General features: G+C 45.0%; 1 protein-coding gene across 1 annotated transcript in view; it reads left to right on the forward strand.

Moving 5' to 3' along the window:
- Positions 1-24949: 24949 nt before the first annotated feature.
- The window catches only part of LOC140492352 (polyunsaturated fatty acid 5-lipoxygenase-like), a 34263-nt gene continuing 33208 nt past the window's right edge, over positions 24950-26004 (forward strand). The window contains exon 1 of the mRNA XM_072591273.1: positions 24950-25099. Coding sequence (XP_072447374.1) covers positions 24950-25099 — 150 coding nt within the window. The remainder of the gene's footprint in view (positions 25100-26004) is intronic.

A 26004-nucleotide genomic window follows, 5' to 3' on the forward strand; every position in this document is an offset into this window, starting at 1 on the left:
AAAAACTCTGATCCCCTGACTTGAGGAGAGATGAAGTTGCATTGGAGGCAGTTCAGAGCAGGTTAACCCGATTGATTCCAGAGATTGAGGGGTTTGTCTTACGCAGTGAGATTGAGCAGCTTAGACCTATACTCTCCAGAAGAATGAGAGATGATCTAATTGTCTAGAACACACTAAAGGGAATTGACAAGGGAGATGCAGAGAAGATGTTTCTCCATGTGGGGAACGAGTGGTCACAGTTTTAGGATAGCGGGCGGCAGATTTAAACCAGAGATTAGGAGGAATTACTCCTCTCAAAGGGTCATGAACCTGTGGAATTCGCTCCCCCAGAGTGTGGTGGCTATTGGGACACAGAGTAAACTTAAGGAGAAGACAAATGGGTTAAAAGGCGCGAGCAGGAAAGTGGAGTTGAGGCTGGAATGAAATCAGCCATGATTGTAATAAATGTGGGGCTGGAATCAGATCAGCCACGACCATATTTCAATGGTGGAACAGGCTGAATGGCCTCCTCCTGTTCCCAGCTCTTACATTGCACACGTTGTTAAACTTGAGAGGGTGCAGAAAACATTTACAAGGATGTTGCCGGGTTTGCAGGGTTTGAGTCAGAGGGAGAGGCTGAATTGGCTGGCTTTATTTTCCCTGGAGCATTGGATGTTGAGGGGTGACCTTATACGATCATGAGGGGCATGACAAGGTGAATATCCAAGGTCTTTTTCATAGGGTAGGGGAGACCAAAATTAGAAGGCACAGGGTTTAGGTGAGAGAGAAAAGATTAAAAGGGACCTTAAAAGCAACTTTCTCACACAGAGAGTAGTGCGTGTGTGGATTGAGCGGTCATAGAAAGTGGTGGAGGTTGCTACAACTACAACATTTAAAAGGCATCTGTATGGGTATATAAATAAGAAAGGTTAAGAGGGATTTGGGCCAAGTGCTGGCAAATGGAACAAGATTAATTTAGGATATTTAGTTGGCATGGGCGAAGTGGACTGAGGCATCTGTCTCTATCCTGTACATCTCTGTGACTCTTTCTCCTGCCCACACCAGAGATGACAGAGCTGCCATCAGTCCCTCCCTTTCTCGGACTGTAATAGCATGAGACAGGATGGGCACTGGGATGCCCAACGTTCAGCACTGCACCTACTATGAGAAGATGCACACAGACCATGGCAGGTCCAATGGAGGCCCAGAAACATCCATGTTACAGTAAAGCAACAAGAAACATTGTTTATTGAGCTCTGACGTGGTGTCATCTCAGCTTCGAAACGTTAACTCTTGTTTTGTCTCTCTTCCACAGAACCACAGTTGACCTTGGCTGGGATAGGAATCGAATCTGTGCTGCTTGTTTCACTCTGTACTGTTAATCAGTCATCCAGCCAACTGAGCTAACTGACCACTGCCAGTTACTGCTGCCGGGAATGTATTCTTAACATGCCAGAACCTCCACCTCTTGTCTATCTTCTGCCTCCTGCAGATCTGGGTGGCATGAGCACAGATTGTATAGCAAGCGACGAGTCTCTCAGATTGAGAGGCCCTGAACTGTATATGAATTGGCCAAAGGAGAGGAGAGGCACTAACCAAAACAGATTGAATGGAATCAGCATGTAAAGGATTGTGATGGATGGTGCTGAATAAAGGCAAAATTTAACTGTGTAAAAACCTGAAGGGGGAAGTGAGAACATTGTAACCCAATGGTCTTGTGGCACTGCTCTGCTTCCCAGTCATTTTTCTGCAAGACAAGGTAAGAAATGGGTACAGAAAGCACACAGAGAAGAGACTTTCTAAGAAAGGATAATCCCTGGAAAAGATCAGCTGATCACAAGTTATGGAAGGCTGTTCTTAGTGTGCTTCTGCATGGTTGAAGGTCTAGCTGTCCGCTGTCTTTTCTGGTGCTCATCAGACTCTCTGCCTATTTGTAGGAGTTTCTGGATTAATTCCAGGATTATGAAATTCTTTCCTCTTCCAAGAAATCAGCTCCACTGCCCCCAGGACTGAATGGTTATTTTGAGTGCAGGTTTTGAGCTGCACAACCTACTTACAGCTCCTCACTCCAAGTCTTCTTGCAGCCAATTGTCCATGAGGGTTTTCTGGCTCTCCCCACACTCTCCGACCAGCATACATTAAACAGGGCTGTTTGTTCCCGCATACTCCATTATCCCAGTCTGGAATGTGACTTTATAGGTGACCATTCCCATTGCTGGGTCAGACTGATATTAGATTCCCTACAGTGTGGAAACAGGCCCTTCGGCCCAACCAGTCCACACCAACCCTCTGAAGAGTAACCCACCCAGACCCATTTCCCCCTGACTAATGCACCTAACACGATGGGTAATTTAGCATGGCCAATTCACCTGACCCACACATCTTTGGACTGTGGGAGGAACCCGGAGCACCCGGAGGAAACCCACACAGACACGGCGAGAATGTGCAAACTCCACACAGACAGGCGCCCGATGCCAGAATCGGTGACAACCCAATGCTGCAGGCAAACGGAAAGTCTGGGTGTATGCACATCTAGTCTGAGATTTGTTTGAATTTAACAGGAAGAATTTCAAGTTCTGCTTTTTACAAGGTGTGGGTGTTGCTGGCTGGGTCAGGATTTCTTGCCCCACCCTAATTGCCCTGAGAACATGTTGGTAGATTGCATCACCACAATACTGCAGACAGAAACACTCACTCACACATTCTCACACATTTCCACACACACACTCACACAGTCTCACACATCAAGTCTCACACATGCGCAGACACGAATTCTCACACACATACATAAACAAACACACACATACACAAACAAACACAGAGTGTCACACACATCACAAACACACACAATCTCTCACACATATATGAACACAATCTGACACACCCACTCCAACACATAAACAAACACATTCACACACACACTCATTCATGCACAGACACAAACATAGACAATCTCACGTTCACACCCACATGCATACACACAATCTCACTTACCAACTCTAACACATACACAAACACATTCACACACAATTTTACACACTCACTCTCGCACATACATAACCACAATCTCACATTCACACCCACATGCACACACACACAATCTTATACACAAACACATTCTCACACACACTCTCAGACACACACACAACCACAAATACACAAACACAAACAATCTCACATTGACACACACTCACAAGTTCACAATGACATAAGCTCATGCTTACATACACTCAATGTCATGTTCACACAAATACACTGACAACACACACACCTCTCTCTCTCTCTCTCTCCTACACACACATTTGCATTCTCTTTCACACACAATGTCAATCGCACATACCTAATCATAGACTCTATCTTGCACACATACACACGCTCTCTCAAACAGACACATTTTTTTTCTCTCTTTCACACACACACGCATACAGTGACACACAGAAACATTGCAAGTAAGATATACACAGAGACATAAACACCCAAATACAGAATCACACATATAAATCCCCCAAAAGTTGAAACACCTTGAAATACACACGCAAAGACAGACACACTCATTTACGCACACACACATGCATACAAATGCGCACGTGTTTAGGTACATCTGGAGTACTGACTAAAAACTCTGATCCCCTGACTTGAGGAGAGATGAAGTTGCATTGGAGGCAGTTCAGAGCAGGTTAACCCGATTGATTCCAGAGATTGAGGGGTTTGTTTTACGCAGTGAGATTGAGCAGCTTAGACCTATACTCTCCAGAAGAATGAGAGATGATCTAATTGTCTAGAACACACTAAAGGGAATTGACAAGGGAGATGCAGAGAAGATGTTTCTCCATGTGGGGAACGAGAGGTCACAGTTTTAGGATAGCGGGCGGCAGATTTAAACCAGAGATTAGGAGGAATTACTCCTCTCAAAGGGTCATGAACCTGTGGAATTCACTCCCCCAGATTGTGGTGGCTATTGGGACACGGAGTAAACTTTAGGAGAAGACAAATGGGTTCAAAGGCGCGAGCAGGAAAGTGGAGTTGAGGCTGGAATGAAATCAGCCATGATTGTAATAAATGTGGGGCTGGAATCAGATCAGCCACGACCATATTTCAATGGTGGAACAGGCTGAATGGCCTCCTCCTGTTCCCAGCTCTTACATTGCACATGTTGTTCAACTTGAGAGGGTGCAGAAAACATTTTCAAGGATGTTGCCAGGTTTGCAGGGTTTGAGTCAGAAGGAGAGGCTGAATTGGCTGGCTTTATTTTCCCTGGAGCATTGGATGTTGAGGGGTGACCTTAAACGATCATGAGGGGCATGACAAGGTGAATATCCAAGGTCTTTTTCATAGGGTAGGGGAGACCAAAATTAGAAGGCACAGGGTTTAGGTGAGAGAGAAAAGTTTAAAAGGGACCTTAAAAGCAACTTTCTCACACAGAGAGTAGTGCGTGTGTGGAATGAGCGGTCATAGAAAGTGGTGGAGGTTGCTACAACTACAACATTTAAAAGGCATCTGGATGGGTATATAAATAAGAAAGGTTAAGAGGGATTTGGGCCAAGTGCTGGCAAATGGAACAAGATTAATTTAGGATATTTAGTTGGCATGGGCGAAGTGGACTGAGGCATCTGTCTCTATCCTGTACATCTCTGTGACTCTTTCTCCTGCCCACACCAGAGATGACAGAGCTGCCATCAGTCCCTCCCTTTCTCGGACTGTAATAGCATGAGACAGGATGGGCACTGGGATGCCCAACGTTCAGCACTGCACCTACTATGAGAAGATGCACACAGACCATGGCAGGTCCAATGGAGGCCCAGAAACATCCATGTTACAGTAAAGCAACAAGAAACATTGTTTATTGAGCTCTGACGTGGTGTCATCTCAGCTTCGAAACGTTAACTCTTGTTTTGTCTCTCTTCCACAGAACCACAGTTGACCTTGGCTGGGATAGGAATCGAATCTGTGCTGCTTGTTTCACTCTGTACTGTTAATCAGTCATCCAGCCAACTGAGCTAACTGACCACTGCCAGTTACTGCTGCCGGGAATGTATTCTTAACATGCCAGAACCTCCACCTCTTGTCTATCTTCTGCCTCCTGCAGATCTGGGTGGCATGAGCACAGATTGTATAGCAAGCGACGAGTCTCTCAGATTGAGAGGCCCTGAACTGTATATGAATTGGCCAAAGGAGAGGAGAGGCAGTAACCAAAACAGATTGAATGGAATCAGCATGTAAAGGATTGTGATGGATGGTGCTGAATAAAGGCAAAGTTTAATTGTGTAAAAGCCTGAAGGGGGAAGTGAGAACATTGTAACCCAATGGTCTCGTGGCACTGCTCTGCTTCCCAGTCATTATTCTGCAAGACAAGGTAAGAGATGGATACAGAAAGCACACAGAGAAGAGACTTTCTAAGAAAAGATAATCCCTGGAAAAGATCAGCTGATCACAGGTTATGGAAGGCTGTTCTTAGTGTGCTTCTGCATGGTCGAAGGTCTAGCTGTCCGCTGTCTTTTCTGGTGCTCATCAGACTCTCTGCCTATTTGTAGGAGTTTCTGAATTAATTCCAGGATTATGAAATTCTTCCCTCTTGCAAGAAATCAGCTCCACTGCCCCCAGGGCTGAATGGTTATTTTGAGTACAGGTTTTGAGCTGCACAACCTACTTACAGCTCCTCACTCCAAGTCTGCTTGCAGCCAATTGTCCATGAGGGTTTTCTGGCTCTCCCCACACTCTCCGACCAGCATACAGTAAACAGGGCTGTTTGTTCCCGCGTACTCCATTATCCCAGTCTGGAATGTGACTTTATATGTAACCATTCCCACTGCTGGGTCAGACTGATATTAGATTCCCTACAGTGTGGAAACAGGCCCTTCGGCTCAAACACTCCAAGCCGACCCTCCGAAGAGTAACCCACCCAGACCCATTTGCCTCTGACTAATGCACCTAACACGATGGGTAATTTAGCACGGCCAATTCACCTGACCCGCACATCTTTGGACTGTGGGAGGAAACCGGAGCACCCGGAGGAAACCCACACAGACACAGGGAGAATGTGCAAACTCCACACAGACAGGCGCCCGATGCCGGAATCGGTGACAACCCAATGCTGCAGGCAAACGGAAAGTCTGGGTGTATGCACATCTCGTCTGAGATTTGTTTGAATTTAACAGGAAGAATTTCAAGTTCTGCTTTTTACAAGGTGTGGGTGTTGCTGGCTGGGTCAGGGTTTCTTGCCCCACCCTAATTGCCCTGAGAACATGTTGGTAGATTGCATCACCACAATACTGCAGACAGAAACACTCACTCACACATTCTCACACATTTCCACACACACACTCACACAGTCTCACACATCAAGTCTCACACATGCGCAGACACGAATTCTCACACACATACATAAACAAACACACACATACACAAACAAACACAGAGTGTCACACACATCACAAATACACACAATCTCTCACACATATATGAACACAATCTGACACACCCACTCCAACACATAAACAAACACATTCACACACACACTCATTCATGCACAGACACAAACATAGACAATCTCACGTTCACACCCACATGCATACACACAATCTCACTTACCAACTCTAACACATACACAAACACATTCACACACAATTTTACACACTCACTCTCGCACATACATAACCACAATCTCACATTCACACCCACATGCACACACACACAATCTTATACACAAACACATTCTCAGACACACTCTCAGACACACACACAACCACAAATACACAAACACAAACAATCTCACATTGACACACACTCACAAGTTCACAATGACATAAGCTCATGCTTACATACACTCAATGTCATGTTCACACAAATACACTGACAACACACACACCTCTCTCTCTCTCTCTCTCTCCTACACACACATTTGCATTCTCTTTCACACACAATGTCAATCGCACATACCTAATCATAGACTCTATCTTGCACACATACACACGCTCTCTCAAACAGACACATTTTTTTTCTCTCTTTCACACACACACGCATACAGTGACACACAGAAACATTGCAAGTAAGATATACACAGAGATATAAACACCCAAATACAGAATCACACATATAAATCCCCCAAAAGTTGAAACACCTTGAAATACACACGCAAAGAGAGACACACTCATTTACACACACACACATGCATACAAATGCACACATGTTTAGATACATCTGGAGTACTTAATAAAAACTCTGATCCTCTGACTTGAGGAGAGATGAAGTTGCGTTGGAGGCAGTTCAGAGCAGGTTAACCCGATTGATTCCAGAGATTGAGGGGTTTGTCTTACGCAGTGAGATTGAGCAGCTTAGACCTATACTCTCCAGAAGAATGAGAGATGATCTAATTGTCTAGAACACACTAAAGGGAATTGACAAGGGAGATGCAGAGAAGATGTTTCTCCATGTGGGGAACGAGAGGTCACAGTTTTAGGATAGCGGGCGGCAGATTTAAACCAGAGATTAGGAGGAATTACTCCTCTCAAAGGGTCATGAACCTGTGGAATTCACTCCCCCAGAGTGTGGTGGCTATTGGGACACGGAGTGAACTTAAGGAGAAGACAAACAGTTAGTAATGGGTTAAAAGGCGCGAGCAGGAAAGTGGTGTTGAGGCTGGAATGAAATCAGCCATGATTGTAATAAATGTGGGGCTGGAATCAGATCAGCCACGACCATATTTCGATGGTGGAACAGGCTGAATGGCCTCCTCCTGTTCCCAGCTCTTACATTGCACACGTTGTTCAACTTGAGAGGGTGCAGAAAACATTTACAAGGATGTTGCCGGGTTTGCAGGGTTTGAGTCAGAGGGAGAGGCTGAATTGGCTGGCTTTATTTTCCCTGGAGCGTTGGATGTTGAGGGGTGACCTTATACGATCATGAGGGGCATGACAAGGTGAATATCCAAGGTCTTTTTCATAGGGTAGGGGAGACCAAAATTAGAAGGCACAGGGTTTAGGTGAGAGAGAAAAGATTAAAAGGGACCTTAAAAGCAACTTTCTCACACAGAGAGTAGTGCGTGTGTGGAATGAGCGCTCATAGAAAGTGGTGGAGGTTGCTACAACTACAACATTTAAAAGGCATCTGTATTGGTATATAAATAAGAAAGGTTAAGAGGGATTTGGGCCAAGTGCTGGCAAATGGAACAAGATTAATTTAGGATAATTAGTTGGCATGGGCGAAGTGGACCGATGCATCTGTCTCTATGCTGTACATCTCTGTGACTCTATCTCCTGCCCACACCAGAGATGACAGAGCTGCCATCAGTCCCTCCTTTCTCGGACTGTAATAGCATTAGACAGGATGGGCACTGGGATGCCCAACGTTCAGCACTGCACCTGCTATGAGAAGATGGACACAGACCATGGCAGGTCCAATGGAGGCCCAGAAACATCCATGTCACAGCAAAGCAACAAGAAACATTGTTTATTGAGCTCTGACGTGGTGTCATCTCAGATTTGAAACGTTAACTCTTGTTTTGTCTCTCTTCCACAGAACCACAGTTGACCTTGGCTGGGGTAGGAATCGAATCTGTGCTGCTTGTTTCACTCTGTACTGTTAATCAGTCATCCAGCCAACTGAGCTAACTGACCACTGCCAGTTACTGCCACTAGGAATGTATTCTTAACATGCCAGTACCTCCACCTCTTGTCCATCTTCTGCCTCCTGCAGATCTGGGTGGCATGAGCACAGATTGTATAGTAAGCGACGAGTCTCTCAGATTGAGAGGCCCTGAACTGTATATGAATTGGCCAAAGGAGAGGAGAGGCACTAACCAAAACCGATTGAATGGAATCAGCATGTAAAGGATTTTGATGGATGTTGCTGAATAAAGACAAAGTTTAACTGTGTAAAAACCTGAAGGGGGAAGTGAGAACATTATAACCCAATGGTCTTGTGGCACTGCTCTGCTTCCCAGTCATTTTTCTGCAAGACAAGGTAAGAGATGGGTACAGAAAGCACACAGAGAAGAGACTTTCTAAGAAAGGATAATCCCTGGAAAAGATCAGCTGATCACAAGTTATGGAAGGCTGTTCTTAGTGTGCTTCTGCATGGTTGAAGGTCTAGCTGTCCGCTGTCTTTTCTGGTGCTCATCAGACTCTCTGCCTATTTGTAGGAGTTTCTCGATTAATTCCAGGATTATGAAATTCTTTCCTCTTCCAAGAAATCAGCTCCACTGCCCCCAGGACTGAATGGTTATTTTGAGTACAGGTTTTGAGCTGCACAACCTACTTACAGCTCCTCACTCCAAGTCTTCTTGCAGCCAATTGTCCATGAGGGTTTTCTGGCTCTCCCCACACTCTCCGACCAGCATACATTAAACAGGGCTGTTTGTTCCCGCGTACTCCATTATCCCAGTCTGAAATGTGACTTTATATGTAACCATTTCCACTGCTGGGTCAGACTGATATTAGATTCCCTACAGTGTGGAAACAGGCCCATCGGCCCAACCAGTCCACGCTGACCCTCCGAAGAGTAACCCACCCAGACCCATTTGCCTCTGACTAATGCACCTAACACGATGGGTAATTTAGCATGGCCAATTCACCTGACCCGCACATCTTTGGACAGTGGGAGGAACCCGGAGCACCCGGAGGAAACCCACACAGACACAGGGAGAATGTGCAAACTCCACACAGACAGGCGCCCGAGGCCGGAATCTGTGACAACCCAATGCTGCAGGTAAACTGAAAGTCTGGGTGTATACACAGAGATTTGTTTGAATTTAACAGGAAGAATTTCAAATTCTGCTTTTTACAAGGTGTGGGTGTTGCTGGCTGGGTCAGGATTTCTTGCCCCACCCTAATTGCCCTGAGAACATGTTGGTAGATTGCATCACCACAATACTGCAGACAGAAACACTCACTCACACATTCTCACACATTTACACACACACACTCACACAGTCTCACACACCAAGTCTCACACATGCACAGACACGAATTCTCATACAAATACACAAACAAACACACATTTACAAACACACACAATCTCTCACACATATATGAACACAATCTGACACTCCCGCTCCAATACACAAACACACACACACTTACACACTCACTCATGCACATACACAAATGTAGACAATCTCACATTCACACCCACATAGGTACACACAGTCTCACTTACCAACTCTAACACATACACAAACACATTCACACACAATTTTACACACTCACTCACGCACATACACAACCACAATCTCACATTCACACCCAAATGAACACACACAATCTTACACACCCACTCTCAGACATACACAAACACAACCACAAATACAAAAACAATCTCACATTGACACACACTTACAAGCTCACAATGACATAAGCTCATGCTTACATACACTCAATGTCATGTTCACACAAACTCACTGACAACACACACACACACCTCTCTCTCTCTCTCTTACACACACATTTGCATTCTCTTTCACACACAATGTCAATCGCACATACCCAATCATAGACTCTCTCTGCACACATACACACGCTCTCTCAAACAGACACATTTTTTTCTCTCTCTCTCTCACACACACACACGCATACAGTGACACACAGAAACATTGCAAGTAAGATATACACAGAGACATAAACACCCAAATACAGAATCACACATATAAATCCCCCAAACGTTGAAACACATTGAAATATACACGCAAACACAGACTCACTCATTTACAAACACACACATGCATACAAATACACACATGTTCAGGTACATCTGGAGTACTTAATAAAAACTCTGATCCTCTGACTTGAGAGATGAAGTTGCATTGGAGGCAGTTCAGAGCAGGTTAACCCGATTGATTCCTGAGATTGAGGGGTTTGTCTTACGCAGTGAGATTGAGCAGTTTAGACCTATGCTCTCCAGAAGAATGAGAGAATTACTTGTCGAGAAAACACTGAAGGGAATTGACCAGTGAGATGTAGAGAAGATGTTTCCCCATGTGGGGAACGAGAGGTCACAGTTTTAGGATAACGGGCGGCAGATTTAAAACAGAGATTAGGAGGAATTACTCCTCTCAAAGGGTCGTGAGCCTGTGGAATTCATTCCCCCAGAGTGTGGTGGCTATTGGGACATGGAGTAAATTTAAGGAGAAGATAAACAGTTAGTAATGGGTTAAAAGGAGTGAGCAGGAAACTGGAATTGAGGCTGGAATGAAATCAGCCATGATTGTAATAAATGTGGGGCTGGAATCAGATCAGCCACGACCATATCAAATGGTGGAACAGGCTGAATGGCCTCCTCCTGTTCCCAGCTCTTACATTGTTCTGTGCTCTGTTATTCTGTGCATACGTTGTTAAACTTGAGAGGGTGCAGAAAACATTTACAAAGATATTGCCGGGTTTGCAGGATTGAGTCAGAGAGAGAGGCTGAATTGGCTGGCTTTATTTTCCCTGGAGCACTGGAAGCTGAGGGGTGACCTTATACCATCATGAGGGGCATGAAAAGGTGACTAGCCAAGGTCTTTTTCATAGGGTAGGGGAGAGCAAAATTAGAAGGCACAGGGTTAAGGTGAGAGAGAAAAGATTAAAAGGAACCTTAAAAGCAACATTTTCACACATAGAGTGGTGTGTGTGTGTGGAATGAGCTGTTAGAGAAAGTGGTGGAGGCTGGTACAATTACAATATTTAAAAGGCATCTGGATGGGTATATGAATAGGAAGGGTTAAGAGGCATTCGGGCCAAGTGCTGGCAAATGGAACTAGATTAATTTAGGATATCTGGTTGGCATGGACGAGGTGGACCGAAGCATCTGTTTCTATGCTGTACATCTCTGTGACTCTTTCTCCTGCCCACACCAGAGATAACAGAGCTGCCATCAATCCTTCCCTTTCTCGGACTGCGATAGCATTAGACAGGACGGGCACTGGAAGCCCAATGTTCAGCACTGCATCTGCTAAGAGAAAATTCCCACAGAGGGTAAAAACAATGACTGCTCCTCAGATGCTGCCTGTCCCGCTGTGCTTTTCCAGCACCGCTCCAACCAAAATTCCCACAGACCATGGCAGGTCCTGTGGAGACCCAGAGACATCCATGTCACAGCAAAGCAGCTCGAAGCATTATTTATTGAGCTCTGACGTGGTTTCATATCAGATTCGAAACGTTAACTCTTGTTTTCTCTCTCTTCCACAGACCCACAGTTGACCTTGGCTGGGATAGGAATCGAATCTGTGCTGCTTGTTTCACTCTGTACTGTTAACCAGTCATCCAGCCAACTGAGCTAACTGACCACTGCCAGTTACTGCTGCCGGGAATGTATTCTTAACATGCTAGAACCTCCACCTCTTGTCTATCTTCTGTCTCCTGCAGATCTGGGTGGCATGAGCACAGATTGTATAGTAAGCGACCACTCTCTCAGATTGAGAGGCCCTGAACTGTATATGAATTGGCTAAGGGAGAGGAGAGGCAGTAACCAAAACCGATTGAATGGAATCAGCATGTAAAGGATTGTGATGGAAGGTGTTGAATAAAGGTAAAGTTTAACTGTGTAAAAACCTGAAGGGGGAAGTGAGAACATTGCAACCCAATGGTCTCGTGGCACTGCTCTGCTTCACAGTCATTTTGCTGCAAGAAAAGATAAGAAATGGGAACAGGAAGCACACATAGAAGAGACATTCCAAGAAACGAGAATCCTTGGACAAAGGTCAACTGATCACAAGTTATCGAGGGCTGATCTTAGCGTGTTTCTGCACAATTTCTGTCAATAACCACTGCACCAGTTATAATCATAGAATCTTAAACAGGACATTGCGCCCAGTGAGTTTGCACTGACCCTCCAAAGAACATGCTATCCAAGCCCCTCACTGTCTGTAAGTGCGAGGGTTAAGCATCTGAATATATTCAGGAAAGAGCTTGATTATGCTTTTACAGAGTAAGGAGAATGGGCAAAGAAGTGGCAGATGGAGTTCAACATGGGAAAGCTTGAGGTTATGCACTTTGGTGGGAAGAGTTTAAGTCAGCATCTCTCATCAGATTATACCGGCTGTTAAATTTTTAAATTGTGATCTCATCGAGAGATCTTTACTCTGTATCAAACTTAATGCTTTACCTGACCAGGGAGGGAATGATGGGCACAGTGTAAAGGGAGCTTTATTCTACATCTAACTCCATGCTTTCCCTTCCCTGGAAGTGTTTGATGGGGACACAGTAAATGGAGCTTTCCTGTGCATGTAACCTCATACTGTCTCAATTCTGCGGAAAACTGGCCTCATTTGTACAATCTCTCCTCAGAATGTAACCCCTGATGTCCAGGATCATTCTTGTAAACCTCCTTTGTCCTCCCTGTTTGTACTCCAACCTGATAGCCACACACTTGCTTGCACTGAGCTCCATCTAACACAGCTTTACCCATTCACTCTGTCCATCAATCTGCATTGTCTACAATGCTGCCTAACTGTGTCATAGAGTGATTGAACCAGAGCCCTACATCATGGAAACAGGCCCTTCAGCCAAAACTGGTCCATGGAACTAAAATGTCCATTCACACGAACTCCATTTCCCTGCACTTGGCCCATATCCTTCTAATCCTTTCCTATCCATGTATTTGTCCAGATGCATTTTAAATGTTGTTAACGTACCCACCTCAACTACTTCCACTGGCAGCTCATTCCATATGCGTACCACCCTCTGTGTAAATAATTTGACCCACAGGTTCCCTTTTATTCTTTCCCCTGTAATCTTAAACTGATGCCCCCTCATCCTCGCATCCACACACAAACTCTCTCACACACACACAGATACCCCCTGACATTCTCTTTCTCACACACTGTCAATCTCACATACCCAATCATACACGCTCTCTTGCACACACTCACTCGCATACATATATACTCTCTCTCAAACAGACACACTTTTATTTTCTCTCTCTCACACATACACACGCAGACACTCCCACACAGAAACATTGCAAGTAAGATATACTCAAACATAAACACCCAAATACAGAATCACACATATAAATCCCCCAAAAGTTGAAACACATTGAAAAACACATGCAAACAGACACACTCATTTACACACATCACATACAAATACACATATGTACAGATACATCTGGAGTATTTCATAAAAATTCTGATCCACTGACTTGAGGAGAGATGAAGTTGCATTGGAGGCAGTTCAGAGCAGGTTAACCCGATTGATTCCTGAGATTGAGGGGTTTGTCTTACGCAGTGAGATTGAGCAGTTTAGACCTATGCTCTCCAGAAGAATGAGAGATGATCTGATTGTCGAGAAAACACTGAAGGGAATTAACAAGGGAGACACAGAGAAGATGTTTCCCCATGTGGGGAACGAGAGGTCACAGTTTTAGGATTATGGGCAGCAGATTTAAACCAGAGATTAGGAGGAATTACTCCTCTCAAAGGGTCATGAACCTGTGGAATTCACTCCCCCAGAGTGTGGTGGCTGCTGGGACGCGGAGTAAACTTAAGGAGAAGATAAACTGTTAGTAATGGGTTAAAAGGAGCGAGCAGGAAAGTGGAGTTGAGGCTGGAATGAAATCAGCCATGATTGTAATAAATGTGGGGCTGGAATCAGATCAGCCACGACCATATCAAATGGTGGAACAGGCTGAATGGCCTCCTGCTGTTCCCAGCTCTTACATTGTTCTGTGCTCTGTTATCCTGTGCATACGTTGTTAAACTTGAGAGGTGCAGAAAACATTTACAAGGATGTTGCCGGGTTTGCGGGTTTGAGTCAGAGAGAGAGGCTGAATTGGCTGGCTTTATTTTCCCTGGAGCACTGGAAGCTGAGGGGTGACCTTATACCATCATGAGGGTCATGACAAGGTGACTAGCCAAGGTCTTTTTCATAGGGTAGGGGAGAGCAAAATTAGAAGGCACAGGGTTAAGGTGAGAGAGAAAAGATTAAAAGGGACCTTAAAAGCAACATTTTCACACATAGAGTGGTGTGTGTGTGTGGAATGAGCTGTTAGAGAAAGTGGTGGAGGCTGGTACAATTACAATATTTAAAAGGCATCTGGATGGGTATATGAATAGGAAGGGTTTAGAGGGATATGGACCAAGTGCTGGCAAATGGGACTAGATTAATTTAGGATATCTGGTTGGCATGGACGAGGTGGACCGAAGCATCTGTCTCTATGCTGTACATCTCTGTGACTCTTTCTCCTGCTCACACCAGAGATGATAGAGCTGCCATCAATCCTTCCCTTTCTCGGACTGCGATGGCATTAGACAGTATGGGCACTGGGATGCCCAATGTTCAGCACTGCATCTGCTAAGAGAAAATGTCCACAGACCATGGCAGGTCCTGTGGAGACCCAGAAACTTCCATGTCACATCAAAGCAACAAGAAACATTGTTTATTGAGCTCTGACGTGGTGTCATCTCAGATTTGAAACGTTAACTCTTGTTTTCTCTCTCTTCCACAGACTCACAGTTGACCTTGGCTGGGATAGGAATCGAATCTGTGCTGCTTGTCTCATTCTGTACTGTAAATCAGCATTCCAGCCAACTGAGCTAACTGCTCACTGCCAGTTACTGCCACCGGGAATGTATTCTTAACATGCCAGTACCTCCACCTCTTGTCTATCTTCTGTCTCCTGCAGATCTGGGTGGCATGAGCACAGATTGTATAGTAAGCGACGAGTCTCTCAGATTGAGAGGCCCTGAACTGTATATGAATTGCCCAAGGGAGAGGAGAGGCAGTAACCAAAACAGATTGAATGGAATCAGCATGTAAAGGATTGTGATGGATGGTGTTGAATAAAGGTAAAGTTTAACGGTGTAAAAACCTGAAGGGGGAAGTGAGAACATTGCAACCCAATGGTCTCGTGGCACTGCTCTCCTTCACAGTCATTTTGCTGCAAGAAAAGATAAGAAATGGGAACAGGAAGCACACAGAGAAGAGACATTCCAAGAAACGAGAATCCCTGGACAAAGGTCAACTGATCACAAGTTATCGAGGGCTGATCTTAGCGTGTTTCTGCACAATTTCTGTCAATAACCACTGTACCAATTATAATCATAGAATCTTAAACAGGACATTGCGCCCAGTGAGTTTGCACTGACCCTCCAAAGAACATGCTATCCAAGCCCCTCACTGTCTGTAAGTGCGAGGGTTAAGCATCTGAATATATTCAGGAAAGAGCTTGATTATGCTTTTATAGAGTAAGGAGAATGGGCAAAGAAGTGGCAGGTGGAGTTCAACATGGGAAAGCTTGAGGTTATGCACTTTGGTGGGAAGAGTTTAAGTCAGCATCTCTCATCAGATTATACCGGCTGTTAAATTTTTAAATTGTGATCTCATCGAGAGATCTTTACTCTGTATCAAACTTAATGCTTTACCTGACCAGGGAGGGAATGATGGGCACAGTGTAAATAGACAATAGACAATAGACAATAGACAATAGATGCAGGAGTAGGCCATTCTGCCCTTCGAGCCTGCACCACCATTCAATATGATCATGGCTGATCATTCCTAATCAGTATCCTGTTCCAGTCTTATCTCCATACCCCTTGACTCCACTATCTTTAAGAGCTCTATCCAATTCTTTCTTAAATGAATCCAGAGACTGGGCCTCCACTGCCCTCTGGGGCAGAGCATTCCACACAGCCACCACTCTCTGGGTGAAGTAGTTTCTCCTCATCTCTGTCCTAAATTGTCTACCCCGTATTTTTAAGTTGTGTCCTCTGGTTCGGCACTCCCCCATCAACAGAAATATGTTCCCTCCTGCCAGAGTGTCCAGTCCTTTCATAATCCTATACGTTTCAATCAGATCCCCTCTCAGTCTTCTAAACTCAAGGGTATACAAGCCCAGTCGCTTCAGTCTTTCCGTGTAAGGCAATCCTGCCATTCCAGGAATTGACCTCGTGGACCTACGCTGCACTCCCTCAATAGCCAGAATGTCTTTCCTCAAATTTGGAGACCAGAACTGTACACAGTACTCCAGGTGTGGTCTCACCAGGGCCCTGTACAGCTGCAGAAGCACCTCTTTGCTTCTATACTCAATCCCTCTTGTTATGAAGGCCAGCATGCTATTAGCCTTCTTCACGACCTGCTGTACCTGCATGCTTGCCTTCATTGACTGGTGGACAAGAACACCCAGATCTCTCTGAACAGCCCCTTTACCTAATTTGATACCATTGAGGTAGTAATCTGCCTTCCTGTTCTTGCCAGCAAAGTGGATAACCAGACATTTATCCACATTAAACTGCATCTGCCATGCATCTGCCCACTCACCTAACTTGTCCAGGTCACCCTGTAATCTCCTAACATCCTCATCACATTTCACCCTACCACCTAACTTTGTGTCATCAGCAAATTTGCTAATGTTATTGCTGATACCATCTTCTATATCATTTACATATATTGTAAAAAGCTGCGGTCCCAGCTCGGATCCCTGCGGTAACCCACTGGTCACTGCCTGCCATTCCGAAATGGAGCCGTTAATCACTACCCTTTGTTTCATATTAGCCAACCAATTCTCTATCCAATCTAGTACTTTGCCCCCAATCCTGTGCGCCCTAATTTTACTCACTAACCTCTTGTGTGGGACTTTATCAAAAGCTTTCTGAAAGTCCAGGTACACTACAACCACTGGATCTCCCTCGTCCATCTTCCGAGTTACATCCTCAAAAAATTCAAGAAGATTAGTCAAGCATGATTTCCCCTTCATAAATCCATGCTGACTCTGTCCTATCCTGTTACTATTATCCAGATGTGCCGTAATTTCATCCTTTATAATAGACTCCAGCATCTTTCCCACCACTGAGGTCAGACTAACTGGTCTATAATTTCCTGCTTTCTCCCGCCCACCCTTCTTAAAAAGTGGCACAACATTAGCCACCCTCCAATCCTCAGGAACCGACCCCGATTCTATTGAACTCTGGAAAATAATCACCAGCGCATCCACGATTTCCCGAGCCACCTCCTTCAGTACCCTGGGATGCAGGCCATCAGGTCCCGGAGACGTATCAACCTTCAGACCTAACAGTCTCTCCAACACCAAATCCTGGCAAATAGAAATTCCCTTAAGTTCAGGTCCTTCAGCCACTGTTACCTCAGGGAGATTGCTTGTGTCTTCCCCAGTGTACACAGCTCTGAAGTACCCATTTAATTCCTCTGCCATTTCTTCGTTCCCAGTAATATATTCCCCTGCTTCTGTCTTCAAGGGCCCAATTTTTGTCCTAAACATTTTTTTGCCTTGGACATACCTAAAAAAGCTTTTACTATCCTCCTTTATATTCTTGGCCAGTTTACCTTCGTACCTCATTTTTTCTCTGCGTATTTCCTTCTTACTAATCCTCTGTTGTTCTTTAAAAGCTTCCCAGTCCTCCGTTTTCCCACTTATCTTCGCTAAGTTATACTTTTTCTCTTTTAACCTTATATGTTTCTTTACTTCCCTCGTCAGCCACGGCCGCCCATGTCTCCTCCTGGGATCTTTCTTCCTTTTAGGAATGAACTGATCCTGCAACTTCTGCATTATACACAGAAATATCCGCCATTGTTCCTCCACGGTCTTCCCTGTTAAGGTATTGAACCATTGAACTTTGACCAGTTGCTCCCTCATAGCTCCATATTTCCCTTTATTCAACTGAAATATTGTCACTTCCGATTGTACCCACTCCCTCTCAAATTGCAGATTGAAGCTTATTGTATTATGGTCACTACTTCCCAATGGCTCCTTCACTTCGAGGTCACTGACCAATTCTGGTTCGTTACACAATACCAGATCCAGAATCGCCTTATCCCTGGTCGGCACCAGCACCAGCTGTTCTAAAAATCCATCTCTGAGGCACTCCACAAAGTCTCTTTCTTGAGGCCCGATACCATCCTGATTCTCCCAGTCTACCTGCATGTTAAAATCCCCCATAACAACTGTAGTAATATCTTTGCGACAAGCCAATTTCAGCTCCTGATTCAACTTACCTCCAACATCCAGACTACTGTTTGGGGGCCTGTAGATGACTCCCATGAGGGTCTTTTTGCCCTTAGTGTTTCGAAGCTCTATCCACACTGACTCTACATCCCCTGACTCTAGGTCCCCCCGCGCAAGGGACTGAATATCCTCCCTTACCAACAAGGCCACCCCACCCCCTCTGCCCGTCAGTCTGTCCTTACGATAGCAAGTGTAGCCTTGAATATTCATTTCCCAGGCCCTGTCCCCATGAAGCCACGTCTCAGTTATCCCCACAATATCGTATCTGCCAATTTCCAAAAGAGCCTCAAGCTCATCCACCTTGTGTCTAATGCTTCGTGCATTCATATATAGAATTTTTAATTTGTTACTGCTCTCACCCTTCCCCTCAACCCTTATTTCACTCAACTTTACAGCATGATGCCTTTTCCAGTTTTCTGCCTCCTTGATACAGTTGTCTTTCTTGACTTCTCTTGTTCTAACTACCCCTTCAATTTCCTTTTTAAACATCCAGCTTGTCCCCTCCCCCCTGCTACTTAGTTTAAATGTAGCGGTGTTGCAGCAGAAAACCTGCCTGCCAGAATGCTGATCCCTGATCTATTAAGGTGCAAGCTGTCTCTCTTGTAAAGGGAGCTTTATTCTATATCTAACTCCATGCTTTCCCTTCCCTGGAAGTGTTTGATGGGGACACAGTAAATGGAGCTTTCCTGTGCATGTAATCTCATACTGTCTCAATTCTGCGGGAAACTGGCCTCATTTGTACAATCTCTCCTCAGAATGTAACCCCTGATGTCCAGAATCATTCTTGTAAACCTCCTTTGTGCTCCCTGTTTGTACTCCAACCTGATAGCCACACACTTGCTTGCACTGAGCTCCATCTAACACAGCTTTACCCATTCACTCTGTCCATCAATCTGCATTGTCTACAATGCTGCCTAACTGTGTCATAGAGTGATTGAACCAGAGCCCTACATCATGGAAACAGGCCCTTCAGCCAAAACTGGTCCATGGAACTAAAATGTCCATTCACACGAACTCCATTTCCCTGCACTTGGCCCATATCCTTCTAATCCTTTCCTATCCATGTATTTGTCCAGATGCACTTTAAATGTTGTTAACGTACCCACCTCAACTACTTCCACTGGCAGCTCATTCCATATGTGTCCCACCCTCTGTGTAAATAATTTGACCCACAGGTTCCCTTTTATTCTTTCCCCTGTAATCTTAAACTGATGCCCCCTTGTCCTCACATCCACACACAAACTCTCACAAACACACACACAGAAACACACTTATGTTCTCTTTCTCACACACTGTCAATCTCACGTACCCACCATACCCTCTCTCTTCCACACACTCACTTGCACACATACACACTCTCTCTCAAACAGACACACACATTTTTTTCTCTCTCACACACACACACGTGCATACAGCCACACACAGAAACATTGCAAGACAGATATACACAGTGATATAAACACCCAAATACAGAACCACACATATAAATCCCCAAAAATTCAAAATACACACACAAACACAGACACACTCATTTACACACACACATACAAATACACACATGTACAGGTACATCTGGAGTATTTCATAAAAATTCTGATCCTCTGATTTGAGAAGAGATGAAGTTGCATTGGAGGCAGTTCTGAGCAGACTTGATTGATTCCTGAGATTGAGGGGTTTGTCTTACGCAGTGAGATTGAGCAGTTTAGACCTATGCTCTCCAGAATAATGAGAGACGATCTAATTGTCTAGAACACACTAATGGGAATTGACAAGGGAAACACAGAGAAGATGTTTCCCCATGTGGGGAACGAGAGGTCACAGTATTAGGATAACGGGCAATCCTTCCCTTTCTTGGATTGTGAGAGAATTAGGCAGGACGGGCATTGGGAAGTCAAATGTTCGGCACTGCACCCGCTATGAGAAAATGTCCACAGATCATGGCAAGTCCTGTGGAGATCCAGAAACGTCCATGTCACATCAAAGCAACAAGAAATATTGTTTATTGAGCTCTGACATGGTGTCATCTCAGATTTGAAGCGTTAACTCTTGTTTTCTCTCTCTTCCACAGACTCACAGTTGACCTTGGCTGGGATAGGAATCGAATCTGTGCTGCTTGTCTCATTCTGTACTATAAATCAGCATTCCAGCCAACTGAGCTAACTGCTCACTGCCAGTTACTGCCACTGGGAATGTATTCTTAACATGCTAGAACCTCCACCTCTTGTATATCTTCAGACTCCTGCACGTATGGGTGGCATGAGCACAGATTGTAAAGTAAACGACCACTCTCCCAGATTGAGAGGCCCTGAAAATGTATGTGAATTGGCCAAGGCAGAGAGGAGGCACTAAACAAAACAGATTGAATGGAATCAGCATGTAAAGGATTGTGATGGAAGGTGCTGAATAAAGGCAAAGTTTAACTGTGTAAAAACCTGAAGGGGAAAGTGAGAACATTGTAACCCAATGGTCTCTTGGCACTGCTCTGCTTCACAGTCATTTTTCTGCAAGAAAAAATAAGAAATGGGAACAGAAAGTCGACATAGAATAGACTTTCCATGAAACGACAGTCCCTGGACAAAGACCAGATGATCACAAGTTATCAAAGGCTGATCTTAGTGTACTTTTGCACAATTTCTGTCAATGACCACTGTACCAGTTAGAATCATAGAATCTTAGACAGGACATTCAGCCCATTGAATTTACACCGACCGTCCAAAGAGCATCTTATCCAAGCCCATTACTGCATTTCCCATCTGTGGCTAGCATTGCTGCCTCACAGCACCAGGGACCCGGGTTTGATTCCTGCCTCTGGTGACAGTCTGTGTGGAGTTTGCACATTCTCCCCGTTTCTGTGTGGGTTTCCTCTGGATGCTCTGCAAATATACATGTTCCCTCTTCAGGAATGGTGCGATTTTGCTGTGATGAGAGACTGGATAAGCGCCAGTTGTTTTCTTTAAAGCAGAGAAGGCTGAGAGGAGACCTGATAGAGGGTCAATAGTGAGGGTGTTTTAATCTAAGGTGAAGGCCCCTCCTGCTACCCCCATCTGATCTATAGAAACCTTCACCTCCCTTCTTTACCTGTATTGAGTAAACATATCAGGTTAGTAGTTCAAACTGTCAGTGACTTCCCAACTCCGTATTATCCCTTTTCCTTCAATGCTCTATCATCCACCCCACCTTATATTTTGTTGCCCCTCCCCCTTGACAACTGTAATATCCGCTGCATCCCAGCATGGTACTTCCAATCGCCACCAAATCAGGACAGGTCTTATACACTCAATGGTAAGGTCCTTTGGAGTGTTGCTGAACAAAGAGACCTTGGGGTGCAGGTTCATGGTTCCTTGGTGGAGCCATTGGTAGACAAGGTGGTGAAGAAGGCATTTAGTTTGCTTGCCTTTATTGGTCAGTGCATTGAGTACAGGAGTTGGGAGGTCATGTTGTGGCTGTACAGGACTTTGGTCAGACAACGTTTGGAATACCGCATTCAATTTCTGGTCTCCTTGCTACATGAAGGATGGTGTTAAACTTGGAAAGGTGCAGAAAAAAAATGTTGCTGGGGTTGGAGGGTTTGAGCAACAGAGAGAGGCTACCTCAGGCTATTTTCCCTGGAGTGTTGGAGGTTGAAGGGTTACCTTATAGAAGTTTATAAAGTCATGAGGGGCATGGATAGGGTGAATGGTCAAGGTCTTTTCCCCAGGGTAGGGGAGGCCAAATCTAGAGGGCATAGGTTTAAGGTGAGAGGGGAAAGATTTAAAATGGACCTAAGGGGCAACTTTTTAACACAGAAGGCGGTGGGTGTGTGAAATAAGCTGCCAGAGGATCTGGTAAATGTGGTTACAGCTGCAACGTCTAAAATACATTTGGTCAAGTATGTGAATAGGAAAGGTTGAGAGGGATATGGGCACAATGCTGGCAAATGGGACCAGTTTAGATTGGGAAATCTAGTCAGCATGGATTAGTTGGGCCTAAGGCTCTGATTCTGTGCTGTATGACTCTGTGGCCGCTCCCCTCAGATTTTGAGACATGACCATTTTCTAAAAGTATGTGCAGTTTGTTTGCCACGTAGATGCAAGTGCAGGAAAGAATTGAAGGATATGGTGGCGAATGAGATGAAAGGGGTGTGAGGTGAGGCTGGTGAGGGTATCCCCCAAAGGAAAACCCCATAAAATTGGTGAAAGTACCAACGTAATTTTGTACACTTCAAAATGGAGGATCAGTCCCTTCATTTCCAAACATTACTGCTCTCTCTCTCTGGGCCACCATCGACTGGTTGGGAGTGGCGCAGTGTCTCAGTGGTTAGCACTGTTGCCTCAGTGTGCAAGAGACCCAGGTTTAATTCCATCCTCGGGGATTGTCTATGTGTGGTGTTTGCATGTTCTCCTTGTGTCCGTGTGGGTTTCCTTCCACAGTCCGAAGATGTGTAGGTTAGCTGGATTGGCCACGCTAAATTGCCCATTGTGTCCAGGATGTTCAGGCTCAGAGGATTAATCATTGGAAATGTAGGGCTATAGGGTGGAGGGATGAATCTGGGAGAGACCCTGTTTGGAGGGTTGGTATGGACTCGATGGGTGGAATTGCCTGCTTCAACATTGTGGGGATTCTATGATGGGGCCGGTGTGAGATGGATATAGCCTGAAGTCCTATTGCAATATGTCCACCCTCTTGACTGATAGGTTGCCTGTTGTTGTGCCTATGCTAAAGTGCTAGGCACAACAGAAACACTGTTAGTCTTTTAGCTCAGGCTGGGTGACAGCAAAGCAAAGATAGGCAAGGAGGAGATTGTAAGAGAATCTAGGTAATGCATAACGTGAGTGAGTGCCAAGAGGAACCCTGAGCTGCAGCCTGGTCCAGGAGCTGGGTGCCACTCCCTGCCTGCATTGAGAAGAGCTGGTCTGCTCCAAAGTGCGGCACTGTACATGAACCAGAGAGATGCCAATCAGGATGCATTTAGACTGGTAGCTGCCTGATGCCAGACTCCATGCACATGGGGTGTACATGGTCACTGCCTGTGGAGTGTGTCCTGAGGTGTTGCTAGTGGGTATCCAAGCTGAAGGACTGTAGGAGCAAGCAGTTGCCCAGTGGCCACTCCTGGCTTTCACAAGGAGTTCTCAACCTCTAGTTTCCTGGTGGTGGGCGGTTGAATGGGTAACTGCAAATCAATGAAGTGAGATTGATCAATATTGAGGATGGTAATGCAAGACAATAAGTGCAAATAGGTCTCTCGCCACTCACTAGCAAGAATCTGATTGGAAATCAGAACCTCATACTCTTAACAATGAGAAGCTCATTGCTGGATGCTCATCCAATTTTCCCAACTATTTTCCCAACATCGTATCATTCAAGGCTTGGGAAGATTCTGCTCTATCACTCCAAATCCTGATCACTTACTGAAGAGGTGCTTTGTCTCACATTGTTCCTGGCTGTTGGGCCAATTGCCTTAAATTTTCACCCTTGGATTATCTGACCCTCAACTGATTATTAGCTCGGGCACGTGTGATGCAGTGGTAGGGGTCCTTACTTCTGAGAGTTCCAATGGTGGTGGTTTAGCCTGAGGGTCACCATGCCAAGGGCAAGGTTGAGAAGGTGGGACTTTTGTATTGATATATGATTATTATGGCTCAGAGACAGGGTGATGGTGGTAGTGCCCATGACTCTGAGCCAGGAGGTCCAGGTGCAAGACCTGTGCATGATCTCCTTGAACAGGCAGATTAGGGGAGAAAGATCGATTCTCACAACAGTGATGGTGGGATAGGAGCGCGAGATTCAGAAAGCAAATGTGGAGAAGACAATGATAAAGGAAGGGGCAGGGTCCTACCCACATTTGAGGGGCACTCCAATATCGAACGCACAACGTGAACCACCTCTATTCTGTCCCTCCTCCCTGCCTGATGTTGAAACAGTTAGAACAGAATTTCCTGTGAGATGGCATGTCAGCTGTTTCCCCAGAAAAATCCCTGGTTTCCTTTTCTGTTTAATATATAAACACTGCATCTGCTTTCCTTGCCACACCGTCAGAGGCTGGAATTTCTGCCAGTGCTAGAATATGATCACTTACAAAGTCATGATTGAGACTGGGACAGACTTGTGTGCAGGAACCAAGAGTTATGTCTTCTGCACCCTGATCGGAGAGAGGGAGAAGAGTCACAAGGCTAGTGTGAACAGATGGCTGCACAATGACTTGAAACGGGGAACTGTGAGTATATATACCAGCAGAAATCAGCAGCTTGTCGCGATCAATATCATTCGGTGCTTCGATTGGAGAAATAATTTTGAATTGAAAGATTTGCATGTGTGCCACAATAGTCCTTAGATGCAATGAAATTCTAAGGTGAGAGGAGAAAGATTTAAAAGGGACCCGAAGGGCAATTTGTTTTCAGAGAGGGTAGTTCCTATGTGGAATGAACTGCCAGAGGAGGTGATAGAGGTGGGTACAATTCCAACATTTAAAAGACATTTGGCAGGTACATGAAGAGGGAATGTTTCGAAGGCTATGGACTAAATTCAGGCAAATGGGACTAGTTTAGTTTGGGAAACCTGCATTGACATGGATGTGTTCAACTGACCTACACGAAAAAATATGTTCCCTCATCCACATTAACAAGACCGTTTAGTATCTTATACCCTTCAATCAAGTCAACCCTCACTCTTCTATACTCTCAGCCTGTCCTCATAATATGAGAACAGAGAGGCTTAGGGGTGCAATTACATCATTCCTCGAAAGTGGTGTCACAGGTTGATAGAGTGGTGAAGAAGGTGTTTGGCACATTTGACTTCATCGTTCAGAGCACCCATAACAGGGATTGAGATGTCAGATTACCACTGCACAAGACATTGTTGAGGTTTTTATTTGGAGCACTGCATACAATTCTGGTCACCCCCTACAGGAAGGATGCTATCAAACTGGAATCTCTGCAAAAAAAAAGGTTAACAAGGATGTGACAGAACCTGGAAGTTTTGAGTTATAAGGAGAGGCTGGATAGGCCAGGACTTTTTTCACTAGAGGTTGGAGGCTGAGGAGTGACCACGTCCAGGTTTATAAAATCATGAGGGGCATTTTTCAGGTAAATCGCCAAGGTCTTTTTTTCAGGGTAGGGGAGT

The sequence above is a fragment of the Chiloscyllium punctatum genome, chromosome 21, assembly GCF_047496795.1.
Source record: "Chiloscyllium punctatum isolate Juve2018m chromosome 21, sChiPun1.3, whole genome shotgun sequence".
NCBI lineage: Eukaryota > Metazoa > Chordata > Chondrichthyes > Orectolobiformes > Hemiscylliidae > Chiloscyllium > Chiloscyllium punctatum.